Source organism: Trichosurus vulpecula, chromosome 4 (genome assembly GCF_011100635.1).
Source record: "Trichosurus vulpecula isolate mTriVul1 chromosome 4, mTriVul1.pri, whole genome shotgun sequence".
In the NCBI taxonomy this organism is placed as follows: domain Eukaryota; kingdom Metazoa; phylum Chordata; class Mammalia; order Diprotodontia; family Phalangeridae; genus Trichosurus; species Trichosurus vulpecula.
The window spans coordinates 163,962,058-163,976,152 of NC_050576.1; the positions used below are offsets into that span (position 1 = coordinate 163,962,058).

At 43.4% G+C, this 14,095-nt stretch overlaps 2 protein-coding genes and 1 non-coding gene across 3 annotated transcripts; 1 reads left to right on the plus strand and 2 right to left on the minus strand.

Annotated features, from left to right (window-relative positions):
- Window positions 1–1,343: 1,343 nt before the first annotated feature.
- On the minus strand, window positions 1,344–1,415 carry TRNAM-CAU. Its single transcript has one exon. It is a non-coding gene; the product is annotated as a tRNA-Met (tRNA).
- Window positions 1,416–1,672: 257 nt separating this feature from the next.
- On the plus strand, window positions 1,673–10,767 carry ILF2 (interleukin enhancer binding factor 2). The gene is made up of 14 exons (XM_036755109.1): window positions 1,673–1,774; window positions 3,020–3,079; window positions 4,575–4,617; window positions 5,091–5,195; window positions 5,881–5,958; window positions 6,543–6,645; window positions 7,121–7,186; window positions 7,538–7,654; window positions 8,050–8,128; window positions 8,353–8,440; window positions 9,451–9,512; window positions 9,602–9,716; window positions 9,931–10,021; window positions 10,206–10,767. Exons 1-14 carry the CDS (start codon window positions 1,770–1,772, stop codon window positions 10,364–10,366), a joined length of 1,173 nt encoding a protein of 390 aa, XP_036611004.1. The 5' UTR covers window positions 1,673–1,769; the 3' UTR covers window positions 10,367–10,767.
- A 308-nt stretch (window positions 10,768–11,075) lies between these two features.
- On the minus strand, window positions 11,076–13,243 carry SNAPIN (SNAP associated protein). Its single transcript, XM_036756296.1, has 4 exons — window positions 13,031–13,243; window positions 12,719–12,765; window positions 12,376–12,494; window positions 11,076–11,723 (listed from the first exon to the last, which is right to left on the minus strand). The coding sequence occupies exons 1-4, from the start codon at window positions 13,171–13,173 to the stop codon at window positions 11,622–11,624; spliced, it is 411 nt and encodes a 136-aa protein (XP_036612191.1). The 5' UTR covers window positions 13,174–13,243; the 3' UTR covers window positions 11,076–11,621.
- Window positions 13,244–14,095: the final 852 nt, after the last annotated feature.

Sequence of the window (14,095 nt, forward strand, 5' to 3'; positions counted from 1 at the left end):
ATCCTTTAAAGGTTTGCAAAGAGCTTCACAAATATTACCTCATATTATCTCATTTAATTCTTCCAACCGCCCTGAGAGGCGAATGCTATCATTATATTTTATTATATATATATTATATATGTTATATTTTACAGATGAGGAAACTGAGACTAAAAGAAGTTAAGCCCAGATTAACTAGTAATTGCCCGACCCCCCCCCCCCCCTCAGCTTCCCATCTCCAGCGCTTCCATCTGGATGTGCCTTAGATATTTCAAAGTTTACCTGTTCAAATCAGAGCTCATTTTTCTTCTCCCTAAACCCTCTTTTCCTTATGACTTTTCCTATTTCTGTTGAGGGCATCACCTAGGTTCACAATCTTGACTCTGCACTTGCTTTTACATAATCAAGTTTGTAGATTTCACTAGTTCATCTTTTGCCTGTCCCCTCCCCTCCACTCACATGGTTAGTTAGCACCCTCATTTCCTCTCATCTGAAATATTTCAACAGCTTCCTAACTGGTTTCTCTGCATCCAACCTCTCTCCTTGACAAATCCGTCCTCCGTACAGCTGCCAAATGGTTGTTACTAAAGCACAGGTCTGAGTAAGTCACTTCAATGCTCAAGAAGCTTCAATGGCTCCCCGTTTCCTGTAATATAAATTACCAACCCTTCTGTTTGGCGTTTAAAGCCTTTCACAAGCTGACTCCAACCTAGCTTGTCAGGCTTCTGAAGCATTACTTTCCCCTTTGTCTCCCTCTCCTATCAAACAGCATTATGCATTTGCTGTATAGATTCCATCTCAAGCTCTCCTGGCTCCCTTTAAGGTTCAGTTAAGAGCTGCCTTGTCCAAGAAGCCATTCCTGAATCCCCCAGTTGTTATTCCCCCACTATTATTACTTTGTATTTGTTTCGTAAATATTTGTATTTACTTATTTGTGTACATGCCCCTCTCCCCCATTGTAATTTTCTGAGGTCAGGGCCGTCTTCATTTTTGTTTTTATACCATATCCTCAACTAGTGCAGTGCTTGGCACACGGTGGGTGCTTAATAAATGCTAGTTAAAATGAATTCTGTCTTCGGCCTATTTGTCACTTTCATTTATTCCCTTCCAGTCTTTCATTTCTTCACAACCTGTCTTGGGATCCCACTCTTTTTCTCTTCAAATCCTACAATTTCCAGGCCTCGGTCTTTTCCCCTTTTTGCCTCTGGTTTTCATCCCGTCCTGCTTCTAATCTTCATATTTAGGTAGATTAAAATCAGGCAAAAAACATGTTACAATATATGTTTGAGATTATCGCTCGTCTTCTACAAGACAGCAGTATCATAGAGGAAAAAAAATTTTAGTTTGAAATCGGAAAATGTCTCTAGCAGAGGATGGTTTCGATCCATCGACCTCTGGGTTATGGGCCCAGCACGCTTCCGCTGCGCCACTCTGCTAGTTGACGGCAAGACTGACTAAATCGTATATAAAGAGTGTAGAACGTGTCTTTCGAGTCAGTATATTGCATTACCTTTTCCACAGCGCCTCCTGCCGAACATTCTAAAAGTCGCCCCAGTCGCCGCTTTTCGTTAAGCTTATTCTCATTGGCTGTTTCCCGGTACAGCCGGCTCTCCCAATGGCTGATAATTCGGCTTGTCCGAGGAGGCCAATAGGCATGGATTTTGAAATGACGCAGGAGCCAATAGCAACTGGTCTTATTGGAACGTGCCGGCAAGCGGCCTCTCCGGTTGTTGGCTCCTCAGGGGAAGGGGCGGTTGGCGGGGCCTCCATTGTTCAAGACTGTGGGAACCATGAGGTGAGGTGCTGGGGGGCTCCAGGGGAGACCTGGAGCGGGGCTTGAGGACCAAGGCCAGAGACAGTGAGGCCAGAGCGCCAGGAAGCTGGAGGGACTGGGTGTCCAGGAGTTGGCTGGATCCCAAGATCCCTTAGGCCGGGTGGGGGAGGGATGGACTCATGGCAGAAGCCAGAATTTTGGGGGAAGGGAGAAACCCAGGGGAGCTCTTACCTGTTGAGGCTGAGGGAGTCGAGGCCCCCTCATCTCGGGGGACAGGGAAGGCGGAGCGCTTGGAGTCCTTGCCTCCGGTGACACTTTTTACAAGGAAGCCTTTCCTGACTTCTTCCCATTCATCTTGTCTTTCTCTCCAAGTTATCTTGTAGGGCAGTAATAGAAATGGAAATCTCATTTAAGCTAAATATGAAATAGTTGGGAATAAATCTGCCGTAACACAGAATACTTATATGCAGATTCGATTACAGACCGCCCATAGACATAAAGAACAATTTAAATAGCTGGAGGAGTGTTTAGTGCTCATGGTTGGGCCCTGCTACCAAAGTTAATTTACAGATTTAATTCTATATCACTCAAACTATCTGTACCCCCATTCCCCAATAAAACGAGTGTAAGCTCCTTGAGGGCTAGAGCTGCCTCCATTCTCAGCACCTAGACCTGGAGCAGGGAACTCCTTGCACCTATGATTTTCTTCCTGTGGTAGGGCATTTCCCCTGCTAATGCAGGTTGCCACCTATTAGTTTTAGAGTTGCCTAGGGCACCGAAGAAGTTGAGTGACTTGTCCAGGGTGACATAGCCAGTATGTATCTCAGGCAGGACTTGGGTGCTAGTCTTTCTGGCATCTTTATTTAATTGGACTAGCTACCCCTACATTAATAAATGTTTTTTTGAGCAATGTAGTGCAGAATTTTTGCATATGCTGCCAGATGCTGGGGATGTGTTGGTGGAGTTTGTATAACTTTTCTCTTTTAATTTTCTCTCTAATGCCACCCTGGATAGGGGAAGCAGGAGGGATGTGTTCAGTAATAAGCATGATGTGAAAACAAAAGATATCAATAAAAAAGATTTTTGAAAATAAATGCTTGTTGAGTTGAATGTTTGAGAGGTTGGGTAAGCAGAGTACCCATTGAATTAAGTTGAATCATAACTTGGGGAAAAGAAACTGGGATGGGAGGAGGTTTGGATCAGTCTATGCTGAGGATGTTATTGGTTTCTTCACCCTGTATAACAATTGCTTTGTCTTATTTATAGGGGTGATAGAGGCCGTGGTCGTGGAGGGCGCTTTGGCTCCAGGGGAGGACCAGGAGGAGGGTTAGTACCACCTTTGAATACCAGATGGGTGTGTGTCTTCCATCACCTGATTATTTTTGTCCAAGACCTTTTACAATAGAGGCTTTGGAGTGGGTCAGTAAATATTGCTTGCTTTTTATGAGGCCATACTCTGGCTGAGACAACTTTCCCCTTGTGTTCTTTTTTGACATCTCACATTTATCCCCTTTTCTGTACTCATTCACATTGCCTCTATCCAAGTTCAGGTCCTTATCACATCTTCCCCAGATTGTTAATATTTTAATGGCCTCATAGTTGGTATTTCTACTTCTAGTCTCTCTACTCTGTCATCTGCCGCTGCCAAGTTGGTATTCCTAATTTATAGATCTGACCATGTGACTCCCCTATTCAGATATCTTTAATTAAGCTCCATGTGCCTCTAGAATAAAATGCAAACTCTGCTTTGGTATTTAAAGCCCTCCACAATCTGGCTCTCTCTAGGCTTTCCAGTCTTATTTCATAATACTCCTTTTTGCTCTCTCCCATTTCTAGTCCAGTTAGCCTGCTATCCACTGTATATAACACTTCATTTCCTGCCTCTGTGCCTTTGCATAGGTGGTTCCCTGTGTCTGGAATATTCTCTCTCTTCTACTTCTTAGAATCCCTAGTTTCTTTTAAAGCTAAATTCAAGGGCTACTCCTACAGGTCTTTCCTGATCCCTGTCCCTCCCTCTCTCTAGTTGTTAGTATCTTCTCCCTTATTTGTAGAACTTTTGATTTTACTTATGTACATGTTGTCATTCTCTTCCCCACCTCCCCTTCCCTGGTGAGACTATAAGATATTTGAAGGTGGGGATGGTTTAATAAGTGCCTAGCATGGTATCTTATTAATTAATAAGATTATTAATTAAGCATATGTGCTTAATATTTGTTGAATTGTTCCTGTAATAACTTGATTTTTGGTTCCATTCCCACCATGCTGAGAGAGATACACCTCAGGTGACTTTGTTGCCAGTTCAGAGCAGTAGTTGTTTATAAAGGTCTCTAATAGTTACAGAGATGTTCGCTCATTAACTACATTTGGATGATAATACATATCTTGGAAACTACAAGCTCATGTGGGTGGGTGTGAAACTTAGTATAAATTTTTAATATCTCCTATTAAGTCTCACACAATGCTACCAACGCTCTGAGCATTTAATGTTTAATCTTATCAGAATAAGGTTGTGTAGGCAGACAGTGCTAAATGCTGCATAGAAATGAAGAATTTTAAGTTCTGTATCCCTAACATTTTTTAATTTTTAACAGTTTGCAGAACTTGGTATTTATCAAGTGTGGATATGATAACATGTCATGGTAAAGGGATAGACTTAACTTTTACTGGGTAGCAAAAATGAATATTTTTCTTATTTAAAAAATTCCTTTTTACTGATGCCTTCTTTATTTTACATATGCTTTCTTTTTTGCAGGTGTGTCAGAAAGTCCAGCCCTTCTGGTTATGGGAAATGACTTTATTTTCATTGTTTCTTGTTTTTTAGGTTCAGGCCATTCGTGCCACATATCCCATTTGATTTCTATGTGGTGAGTTTGGTACTTTGTTTTAACTTGGGTCTTCCACTTTTGCTAATCCTAATCATAGGGGTAGAGCCATGGTCCTCTGGTGTATAGTTACAAGTTCATTTGAGGAGAAACATGGTTGTGGGGAAGGGTTTGAGGTCCACCTGTATTTCCTTTCACACAGAAAGGGGCTGTGCAGGTTGAGAAGGTATAACCTTGGCTGCTGTTGGCAGAAATTCATGATATTGTCACTTTTGTTTTTGCCTTTCTGGATATCTTGAGTTCTCTTTTCCTTGATCTGTTAATAAGATGTCATGATATTTTGGAAGAAAGAATTGTTAACTTTGTATAAAATATTACTGCAAAATATTACTGCCTTTTTCTTTTGGATGTCTGGTAGAATATAATAACTGCACAGGAATTTTGTTGTATATAATTTGCATCTCTGTAGCACTTGTTGTGATTCCTATTATCATTTCAACTTCTTTCTGGTTCAGTGTGAAATGGCCTTCCCCCGAGTCAAACCTGCACCTGATGAAACCACTTTCAGTGAGGCATTGCTAAAGAGGAATCAGGACCTTGCTCCCAACTCTGCTGAACAGGTTTGTTCTATAGATCTTCCCAGTGTTTTCCCCGATAGTTGACAATGAATAGCTGAAGATGGTGTTGGGAATAGTTGCAGAGACTTAAACTTGGGTGTTCCTCAGCTTTCTCATTTTGGGTGGAAGAAGGTTTTGAGAAGAAAGAAGTGAATTTGATTTTCCTGAAGTGTAGGTCCTACTATAGCTCTTACCTACTCTCTTACCTAATTCTCTCTTGCCTCTGGAATCAAATATAAGTTCTGTTTAGCCTTTAAAATACTTCCGAATGTGGCCCCAACCCATCTTATTTACCTTAATTGTACATTACTCTTTGTACTCTGTAGTCCCGCCAAACTGAAATTGCTATACCTTCTATAACAATTGAATATTTTTTAATTTTGGAGGCGGGGAAGGCAAGGCAATTGGGGTTAAGTGACTTGCCCAGGGTTTCCCAGCTAGTAAGTGTCAAGTGTCTGAGGCTGGATTTGAACTCAGGTCCTGACTCCAGAGCCGATGCTGCATTCACTTTGTCACCTACCTGCCCCATAACAATTGAATCTTGGTCCAGATCCCAGAGTAACAAGTTTTTATCAAGTTTTGATACCTAGGATTGTCACCCATAATGTTTAGTTATTCAGGTGCTGTTGACATATTTTTGGTGACTTTTTTTAAACCTTGGGTTTTTAAATTTCATGTCAATTTTCAGGCATCCATCCTTTCTCTGGTAACAAAAATCAACAATGTGATTGACAACCTGATTGTGGCTCCAGGAACCTTTGAGGTGGTAAGTTTTTGTTGCTTGAATCCCAGGAGGAAGACAGCCTTTGATCTGTGATGGTTTCCTTGGGCCTCTTTTCACCTTAGAGCTAGCTTTTATGTAGTGTTTTACATGTCTTACCTCATTTGATCGCAACAATAATAGGTGATATTATTCCCACTTTACAGATATGGAAACCGAGGCTAAGATAGCTTAAAGTGATTTGTCCAGGGTCACACAGCTAGTAAGTGTCTGAGGCAGGATTTAAGTCAGATTTTCCTGATTCCAAGTCCTGCACGATTTACTTACACTACCTAGACCCTTCTAAGGAAAATACAGTGGAATCTCTTTAATGTTGTTGGTGTTGATTGACAGGATGAATACTAGTATTACTGGTTATCTGTGACATGTGAGGCTTTGATATAGTTTTTATTTGTAAGGTGGATATATTATTTGCTTTTTTGATTTTAATAGTGTATCTTAATCTTGCTAATAATAGGTCATATAATACGTATAATATAATACTATGTAAAAAAAAGACTGAAATTAGACCTTTTTTTCAATAGTTCTTTTCTCCCTGTTGACATTAACCCCTCTCCCCTTTCCAACAGCAAATTGAAGAGGTCCGGCAAGTGGGATCTTACAAGAAAGGGACAATGACCACAGGTCATAATGTGGCTGATCTGGTAGTGATTCTGAAGATCCTGCCAACATGTGGGTGACAAGCTTTCTTGGTCTTGGGAACCACTGGGGCTAGGTTTGAGGCATTCGGGGCTCAAGGTTCAGATTGCCAGGAGAGATAATTTGAGGAAAGAGAGAGACCTGAGCAGGTTGGAGGGGAAAAGGAAGTTGTGATTACTTAATTTGGAGGGAGATTAGGGTATTGGGAATGTTGTAAAGTTAATAAATACTAACTGAAATAAGTAGAGAGCTTAGAAATAAAAATGGGAATGGAATTTGGGAAATGTAATTCTACTGATGGAGAATGGAGGCTGGAATGTTTTGAGCTGTGAATTTATTGCTTTTCTTGTCAGGACTGGAATTTTCTTTTCTGCAGTGTTAGAAAGATAATCCTTGCTTATGCCTTGGTTTCTAGGCATGGTGCATAAGTAAAGTGTTAGATGATCTGTAGAAGTAACAGGTAGTGGTATTAGAGGGGTATTTATTTTCTACTTTCCCTTTTGTCTAGTGGAAGCTGTTGCAGCCTTGGGGAACAAAGTGGTGGAAAGTCTCCGAGCACAGGATCCTGCAGAAGGTTTGGCTTTATTACATTTTTATATTTATATACATATATATATATAAATATAAATATAAAAATGTAATATATATAAAATATATATATATTTCTCATTGTTGCTGAGCGCTGTATGGAGTGCATGTTACAAATCATTCAGATCAGGCAAACAGAACCATCAGTAAGGGATGGTGGTTTCTCAGAGACTGAAAATTGGTTCCCTGGTGCAACCAACTTCAAGCTCTTTGTTCTTTCTTGTTCTGAGCTCTACTACAGAATTACTTGAAAAGATGGCTTTTTTCCACCTTCAACCTCCTCTCTTCCAATACCTTGCCTATGTGATAGACTGTTTCATTTGTTTTGTTTCTTCAGTTTTGACTATGCTGACCAATGAAACTGGCTTTGAGATCAGCTCTGCTGATGCCACAGTGAAGATTCTCATTACAACAGTGCCACCTAATCTTCGAAAGCTGGACCCGGAACTACACTGTAAGTCAAGCTCCTCCTTGGCCAGGGAATTTTGTGACCTAGAAGCATTGGTTACAGGTGAGCTTGCTGTTTGCTATTCATCTCTAGTTAGTGTTTGACTAATCCTGTGACTGACGAAGTCACTGGATTTCTTACATGCCTTCTTACATGACCTTTGTAAATCTTGAATAAGTATACCTGCTCCCTGGGGAGGTTTTAGAAGTGACAGTGGTTTGAAGGCTGAACAGAAAAAGTAATAAAGTAAATCTGTGGGAAAGTTTATAATTTAGAAAGAATGCAGTAGCTATCCTATTCCCTAGGTTGATGGGAGATGCCCTCCCTTTTCTCAGTGACTTAAGTTTTGTGAAGGACAGTGTGTTTAAGGTGTCATCCTGGGCCTTCTTTTTCCTTCCCAGTGGACATCAAGGTTCTGCAGAGTGCTTTGGCGGCCATTCGGCATGCTCGTTGGTTCGAAGAGAATGCTTCTCAGTCTACGTAAGTCAGTGAGGTTACCTCAGTCCACACGGGATGGTAGAAATCTTTCAAATTGACCCCTTATTTTTTCCAGTTCTTCCCTAGGCATTTGTCATTTTTACCTTATGCAACATAAGAAAAATGATACTTGTAGTAGTTAACTCCCTTAAATCTTGTGTCTAGCATTTAAAAGGTTAGGGTCCAGCTTATTGGCCCTTCTCACCTAGGGATCCTTTTCCCCTTAGGGTGAAAGTTCTCATCCGTCTACTGAAGGACTTGAGGATTCGGTTCCCTGGCTTTGAACCTCTCACACCTTGGATCCTTGACCTTTTGGTAGGCGAAGGAAGGGGCAATTGGGTTTTTTAATTTATATATACTTGTTAAGAGCACTGACATTGGAGTTGGGAAGATCAGAGTTTGACTGCTACCTCATACGTTTATCATGTGAATTTTGTCAAGTCACTTTACCCCCTTAAGCAGTTTCCTTATGTGTAAAATGGTGGTAACAGTAATAATAGCCACCTTAAAGGGTTGTCATTAGGATCAGTGTGGTCACGTATGTGTGTATGTAAAGCATCTGTGCAACTTGAAGGTTATAGAAATGTTAGGTGTTATTTAACACTTGCAGGATACTGTGCTAGCACATCATAGGGTCCCCTCATAAAGCTTAGTGTCTGATAGGAAGATGACACCAGCCCAGAGAACTGCAATACAGGAGGTGCAGTGTGAGCTCCAAAGTAGGTGTTCATTCCCGACTAGGGTGGGTGCATCTGAGGGAGGAGACACAGCCGGCTGTAGAGGGGAGCTTTAAAAAATGTTAAGAATGTATTCCAGGCACAGAACTGCAGCCTAAGCAAAATGAAAGAGTGAGCACACAGTGTTTTCAGGGGCAGAGTGATCATGGGTGGTAGAGTCTAGAAAGCACAGAGGGAAGTAACATGAGAGAAGACTAGAGGTAGTGTTGCCAGATGGTGTGTTGGATGCCCATGCCAAGGAGTTTGAACTTGACTCAAAAGGGAATAGGGAACAACAAAGGCGATGGCTAGAAGTTCTATGTATTCATTGAGATTAGTAACTTTGAAAGCCATCAGAATCTGAAAAAATTAGTTCAGACTTAAGTCAGATTGTGGACAAGTTAAAATTATGATCTATTGTTGGTATTATTGTGGACAGAAGGGGCATGAGGAGTCCTTGCCTTCAAGGCATAGATCCTAGAAACAGTACATGTGAAAAATTTTTTTCTGCTTATGATTTGTCTCCCATACTGCACTGTGATGACTTTAGGTTAAATTTATCAGTTTGGTTCTCCAAGTTCTTCCTGTCAAATGTTATGTCTTTAACAGGGCCACTATGCTGTGATGAACAACCCTACTAGGCAGCCCCTAGCCCTCAATGTGGCTTACAGGTACAGAGCTTGCTCTTAGGAGCTATTCTTATTTCCTTAGAGTGATGACCTAGGTTTGCTGATTCTTAACACTTTCCCTTATGTCCTAGGCGATGCCTTCAGATTTTAGCTGCTGGGTTGTTTCTTCCTGGTTCAGTAGGAATTACCGATCCCTGTGAAAGTGGTAACTTCCGGGTACACACAGTCATGACCCTGGAACAACAGGTAATGGAAATGATAGAAAGTTATGTGGAACCTTAGCCTTCCTCCCAGTCACAAGTCATATTTGTGGAATTTGAGGAATGCAGTCTTTGTAAAGGGGCCAGCGGAGGTAATCATTGAAGTAGAAACTTCGGTTTTAAGAATAAACCCCTCATTCTGTTCTGAATGGTGTGAGTTTGGCAGGCATCTTCTGACCTTCATTTTCGTTCCCATTCAGGACATGGTATGCTATACGGCTCAGACATTGGTTCGGATCCTGTCACATGGAGGATATAGGAAGATCCTTGGCCAGGAGGGTGATGCCAGTTGTGAGTGTCTGTTAGAGCTAAGTACTTCTTACTGAGTCTGGCTGGCAGATAGGCTTTTGTGCTATTGAGGAGACATCTAGATATAACTGCCACTGTGTTACATGGCATCATCTCACTTAGTACTAAGCAGGCTCCCCAACTTGGCTGCCCAAAATCATCATAACTCCATCTCTTTTCCTTTTAGATCTTGCCTCAGAAATGTCTACCTGGGATGGGGTGATAGTGACACCTTCTGAAAAGGCTTATGAAAAACCTCCAGAAAAGAAGGAAGGTGAGGAAGAAGAGGAGAATGCAGAGGAGCCACCTCAAGGAGAAGAAGAAGAGAGCATGGAGACCCAAGAGTGATCCCTTCTGGTTCTTTCTTGGCTGCCAAAGGCAACAGGCATCCATTGTGGAGCCTGAGTGATGGCATGTGTGAAGGTGAGGGGATCGTGGGAAGAGAAGCTGTGGAGAAAGAAGCATTGTCTTGTAGGTGATTTGATGCTCCCTTGACTCAGCTACAGGATTCTCACATTTGTGGCCTATGCCACAAAGGGAAGGTGTTAGCCTTCCTGCGCTTTGTTCTTTTATAGAGTTACACACACCCCTAAGCCCGCCACAGAAAATCAACTCTGGAAACCCTACTGAGACCAAAACCTTCCAGAATTGTTTTTGTTGAAATTATTGTGAACTGTTAGTGTCTGAAAGTTGTTTTTGGTTTTTTTTTTAAATTTTAGAAACTATTAAAAGTGTTTCCTTCTAAGGTTCTTTTCTTTTCCTTCTTGCTGCTAACAATGTTGGAACTTCTCTCTTTACTTAATTTTGACATTTGCCTTACAAGCTTCTTGACAAATTATAGCTTGGGGAAAGACAAGATTCTAATCCCCTCTTTCTCCTCAGGTACCTCATCCATTCCACCCCTCCCCCTTCCCCTCCCCCCCTGCCCCCTGCAAGTGCACAGTCATGATTGGGACTTTGACTGACTCCAGAGGGAGAGGCACATAAAATTAGTATCTTCAAAAACTTGAGAATCTAGTCCCCACCTACTTATCCTGGAGTAAACCTAAATACAGGATTACAGCATTAATACTCTGACATTTATTGAATTGTTAATAGAAATGCTGCTGTGGCAGCTAAAAGCTAGTGCAATCAATAGAAGGGTGGATGGGCAAGGTATCCTCACCAAGACTCTTCCCCCTCAAATACTCAGTGCAAGCATAGGAGAAAGTAGAAGTCACTATGAGGGAAGCTGTCCAGGGACAAGCAACTTAGCACCTAGCAGAAACAATGCCCCCCAGGGTCGGGTTCAGGGTGCTGGGTGGATCTCAAGTCTGCAGCTTTCCTCTTTATAAGCCTGCACGCTTTATAAACGGCTCTTTAAAAACAAGAATACTTACAAACTGATTCTTCTAGAACTCTTCCCAACCGGAATTTAGGCAAGGGGCTACTTCTGGGGTCCCAATCTAAATGGGTAAATCTAGCTCCAAGTGCTCAGAACACAAATGACAAAGCAGCTTGCTTCCAGGTCAGTACAGATTCAGTGTCTTCTAGATTCACAGTTGAAGTCTAAAGTCGAAGCAAGGCAATTAGAGAGCAGGACTCCTGGTTCTTCTGAGAAGCATTATTTGCTTGGGGAACCTGAAGGGTAGCCCCCTGACTCCAGCATGGCTCGCCGTCGAACTGTCTCCTTGGCAACACTGTGGTTCAACCGTCTCAACCGTTCCTAAAAGAAGGAAAAAGTTGAGTTCTTGGCAGCAGGATAGGAAGGACCTAGCAGCTCAAATCTTTTCCCATTTTGCATCACCTCATTGTTTACAAGGTCAAGCTAAGTTTGGCGCTGGGAACAATAACCTCCAACCTTTATGGAAATGACCTATGTTTTAATTTCTGATCCCTAAACCCCTAAAATAGCAATGATCTGTAGTGGATAGAGAGCTGACTGCTGATCTTGCAGTTGGAAAGACCTAGGTTCAGTGCCTATTGCATATATTAGCTGGATGAGCACAGATAACTCAGTATCCCCAGGTAAATCTCTCAGATTATAAATTACAAGTGCAGTGCGGATCTCTATTTGTGGAGGAATTTTTTTTCCATACTATTGAGTCTTCTACACTGATTAATTAACAGGTCTGAGCCAGGAAATCCATATAATTCAGTTGTCTTTGGAGTCGGTAAACGTTTTGAATCCTAACAAGGTACTCAGTTTACTGTAAAATAAGGGAGTTAGTTTTCCCACCTTTTAAATCCTGTTTTTATGCATATTTTAGTAGTTTGGAAAACTGCCACTCCTTTATACTTGGAGGTGACAGATAACCCTCGGATGTTGCAAAATCATGGTGGAAAATCCTGAAGTGGGTGTCATCAGATTCCGCTACCTGAGCATTCTGTAGGATGTTATTAACCAAGACGACCCGTCTCCTGGCATTGAGGAGCTTCTTCACGTAGGGATCCAGGTCCAAAGCCACCTTCTGGTCTTCGTTGATTCTGCAGAGTTCTGGAAGGCAAAAAGGGGGAAGGGGGCGCAGCCCATGAGAGACTCAGTGGAAGTGGGTGTATTCCCACAGGGGCTCGACCACTAGAACAGGTTCTAACTGGAGTGTGGGTCAAGGAGCTGTCAGTCTTAAGAGCCGGGAGAGAGGGCGTGGGAAATCCAGGCTCTAGAGGACGGGACTGGAAAGAAGGAAAAGGCCCATCGGATCGGAGGGTCCGCTCACTCACCCGTGGCCAAATTGTCAATCTGTTCCCGCAGCTCCACCTGACTCTCCCTGCGAACAGAGACAAAGGCCGCCGGTCAGTGCCCGTCCGCTAGCCCAACGCCCCAGGGCCTGGGCTGGGCAAGCTGAGGCTGACCGGCAGGCAGCCTCGCCTCTGCCCCGGCTCCAGCCCTCCGCGGCCCTGCCCCCGAGGACCCGAGGCCCAGGCCCGGCCTCCAGCCCTCGGCGCCCCCCACAGCCCCCGGGGTCCGCCGCCCCGCTTCAGCCGGCCTGACAGACACGCCCCCGGAGAAGCCAAACCCCGCCCCGCTCGCACCGAACCGCGTGCACGTGCGAGTCTAGCTGCTGCACGGCGGGCCGCAGGAACTCCAGTAGCCCTTCCGCGAACAGGTCCCTGCCCGAGGGCCCGGCCACCGGCGTACCGGCCCCCGACACCGCGGCGGAACTAGCTCCGGCCATCTCCTGCGATCAGCGAGACCGGAACCCCTCGCGAGGGCCGCCGGGAACCGAGCGGATCGCTCCGAAAGACGTCGGCCGCGGGGGGGCGCCTGGGAGACGCCGTCTTCGGCACGGGCGCTGGGGCTTCTGGGAAATGTAGTCTCTGGATTTTAAAGAGGATGGGACAGAACGAGAGAAGATGCCGCGAAGTTCCGGCTCTTCCCAAGGCACACGGGGGCCGTTGATCCCTGCGCTTTATCGGATTTTCAAGTCCGTTTTTGTTTTTGTTCTTATCTCTTGTTTTCACATCCATCTTTATCTTCCCTATAACAAGAAATGGAAAGAGGAGAGAGAAAAGTTCAGCAAAATTAACAAATACATGGAAAAAAAATCTGATGTGCAGTCTTTCATAATCGTAGTCCCCGACTCCCGCATCCCCCACAAAGAAGCCGAGTTGGGGACTGGGAATAGGGGTTACATCTTCTCGTATTTCTTCTTTGGGTCTAAGTTTGGTCTTAATCTCCCAGGATTCATTATGATTATTTTTCATTTTCATTTACACTGTTCAAGTCTGTCTTGTTTCCTGTTTCTGCATTATTTCACTTCACCTCACGCAGGAACTTTAAGGTTTTGTAGACCAGAGGGAGAAGGTTTCCTTTGGCATATTCCTTCAGCATACCCATCAACTAGTATTTTTTAAGCACCTGCAATGTGCCTGGCGTTGTGCTAGACACCCGGTGTGACGCAAAGACAAACGCCAAGCAATCCTTGACTTCAGGGGGAAGGGAAAACCAGGGGAAACAGTGTGTACATAAAACCAGTACAGGCATACCTCTTTTTATTGAGCTTGGCTTTATTGCTTGGCAGATATGGTGGTTTGTTTTTCACAAATTCAAGGTTTGTGGCAAACCTGCCCTGAACAATTCTATTGGAGCCATTTTTC

Coding starts and splice junctions, on each gene's coding strand:
- SNAPIN (XM_036756296.1), bottom strand. CDS start 13,173: ATGGCCGGAGCTAGTTCCGCCGCGGTGTCGGGGGCCGGTACGCCGGTG. Junction 12,495..12,718: donor GATTGACAATTTGGCCACGG/GTGAGTGAGCGG, acceptor TTTGCCTTCCAG/AACTCTGCAGAATCAACGAA. Junction 11,724..12,375: donor ACATCCTACAGAATGCTCAG/GTAGCGGAATCT, acceptor TCCTTCTTTTAG/GAACGGTTGAGACGGTTGAA.
- ILF2 (XM_036755109.1), top strand. Junction 4,618..5,090: donor TCCCATTTGATTTCTATGTG/GTGAGTTTGGTA, acceptor TTTCTGGTTCAG/TGTGAAATGGCCTTCCCCCG. Junction 7,655..8,049: donor GCTGGACCCGGAACTACACT/GTAAGTCAAGCT, acceptor TTTCCTTCCCAG/TGGACATCAAGGTTCTGCAG.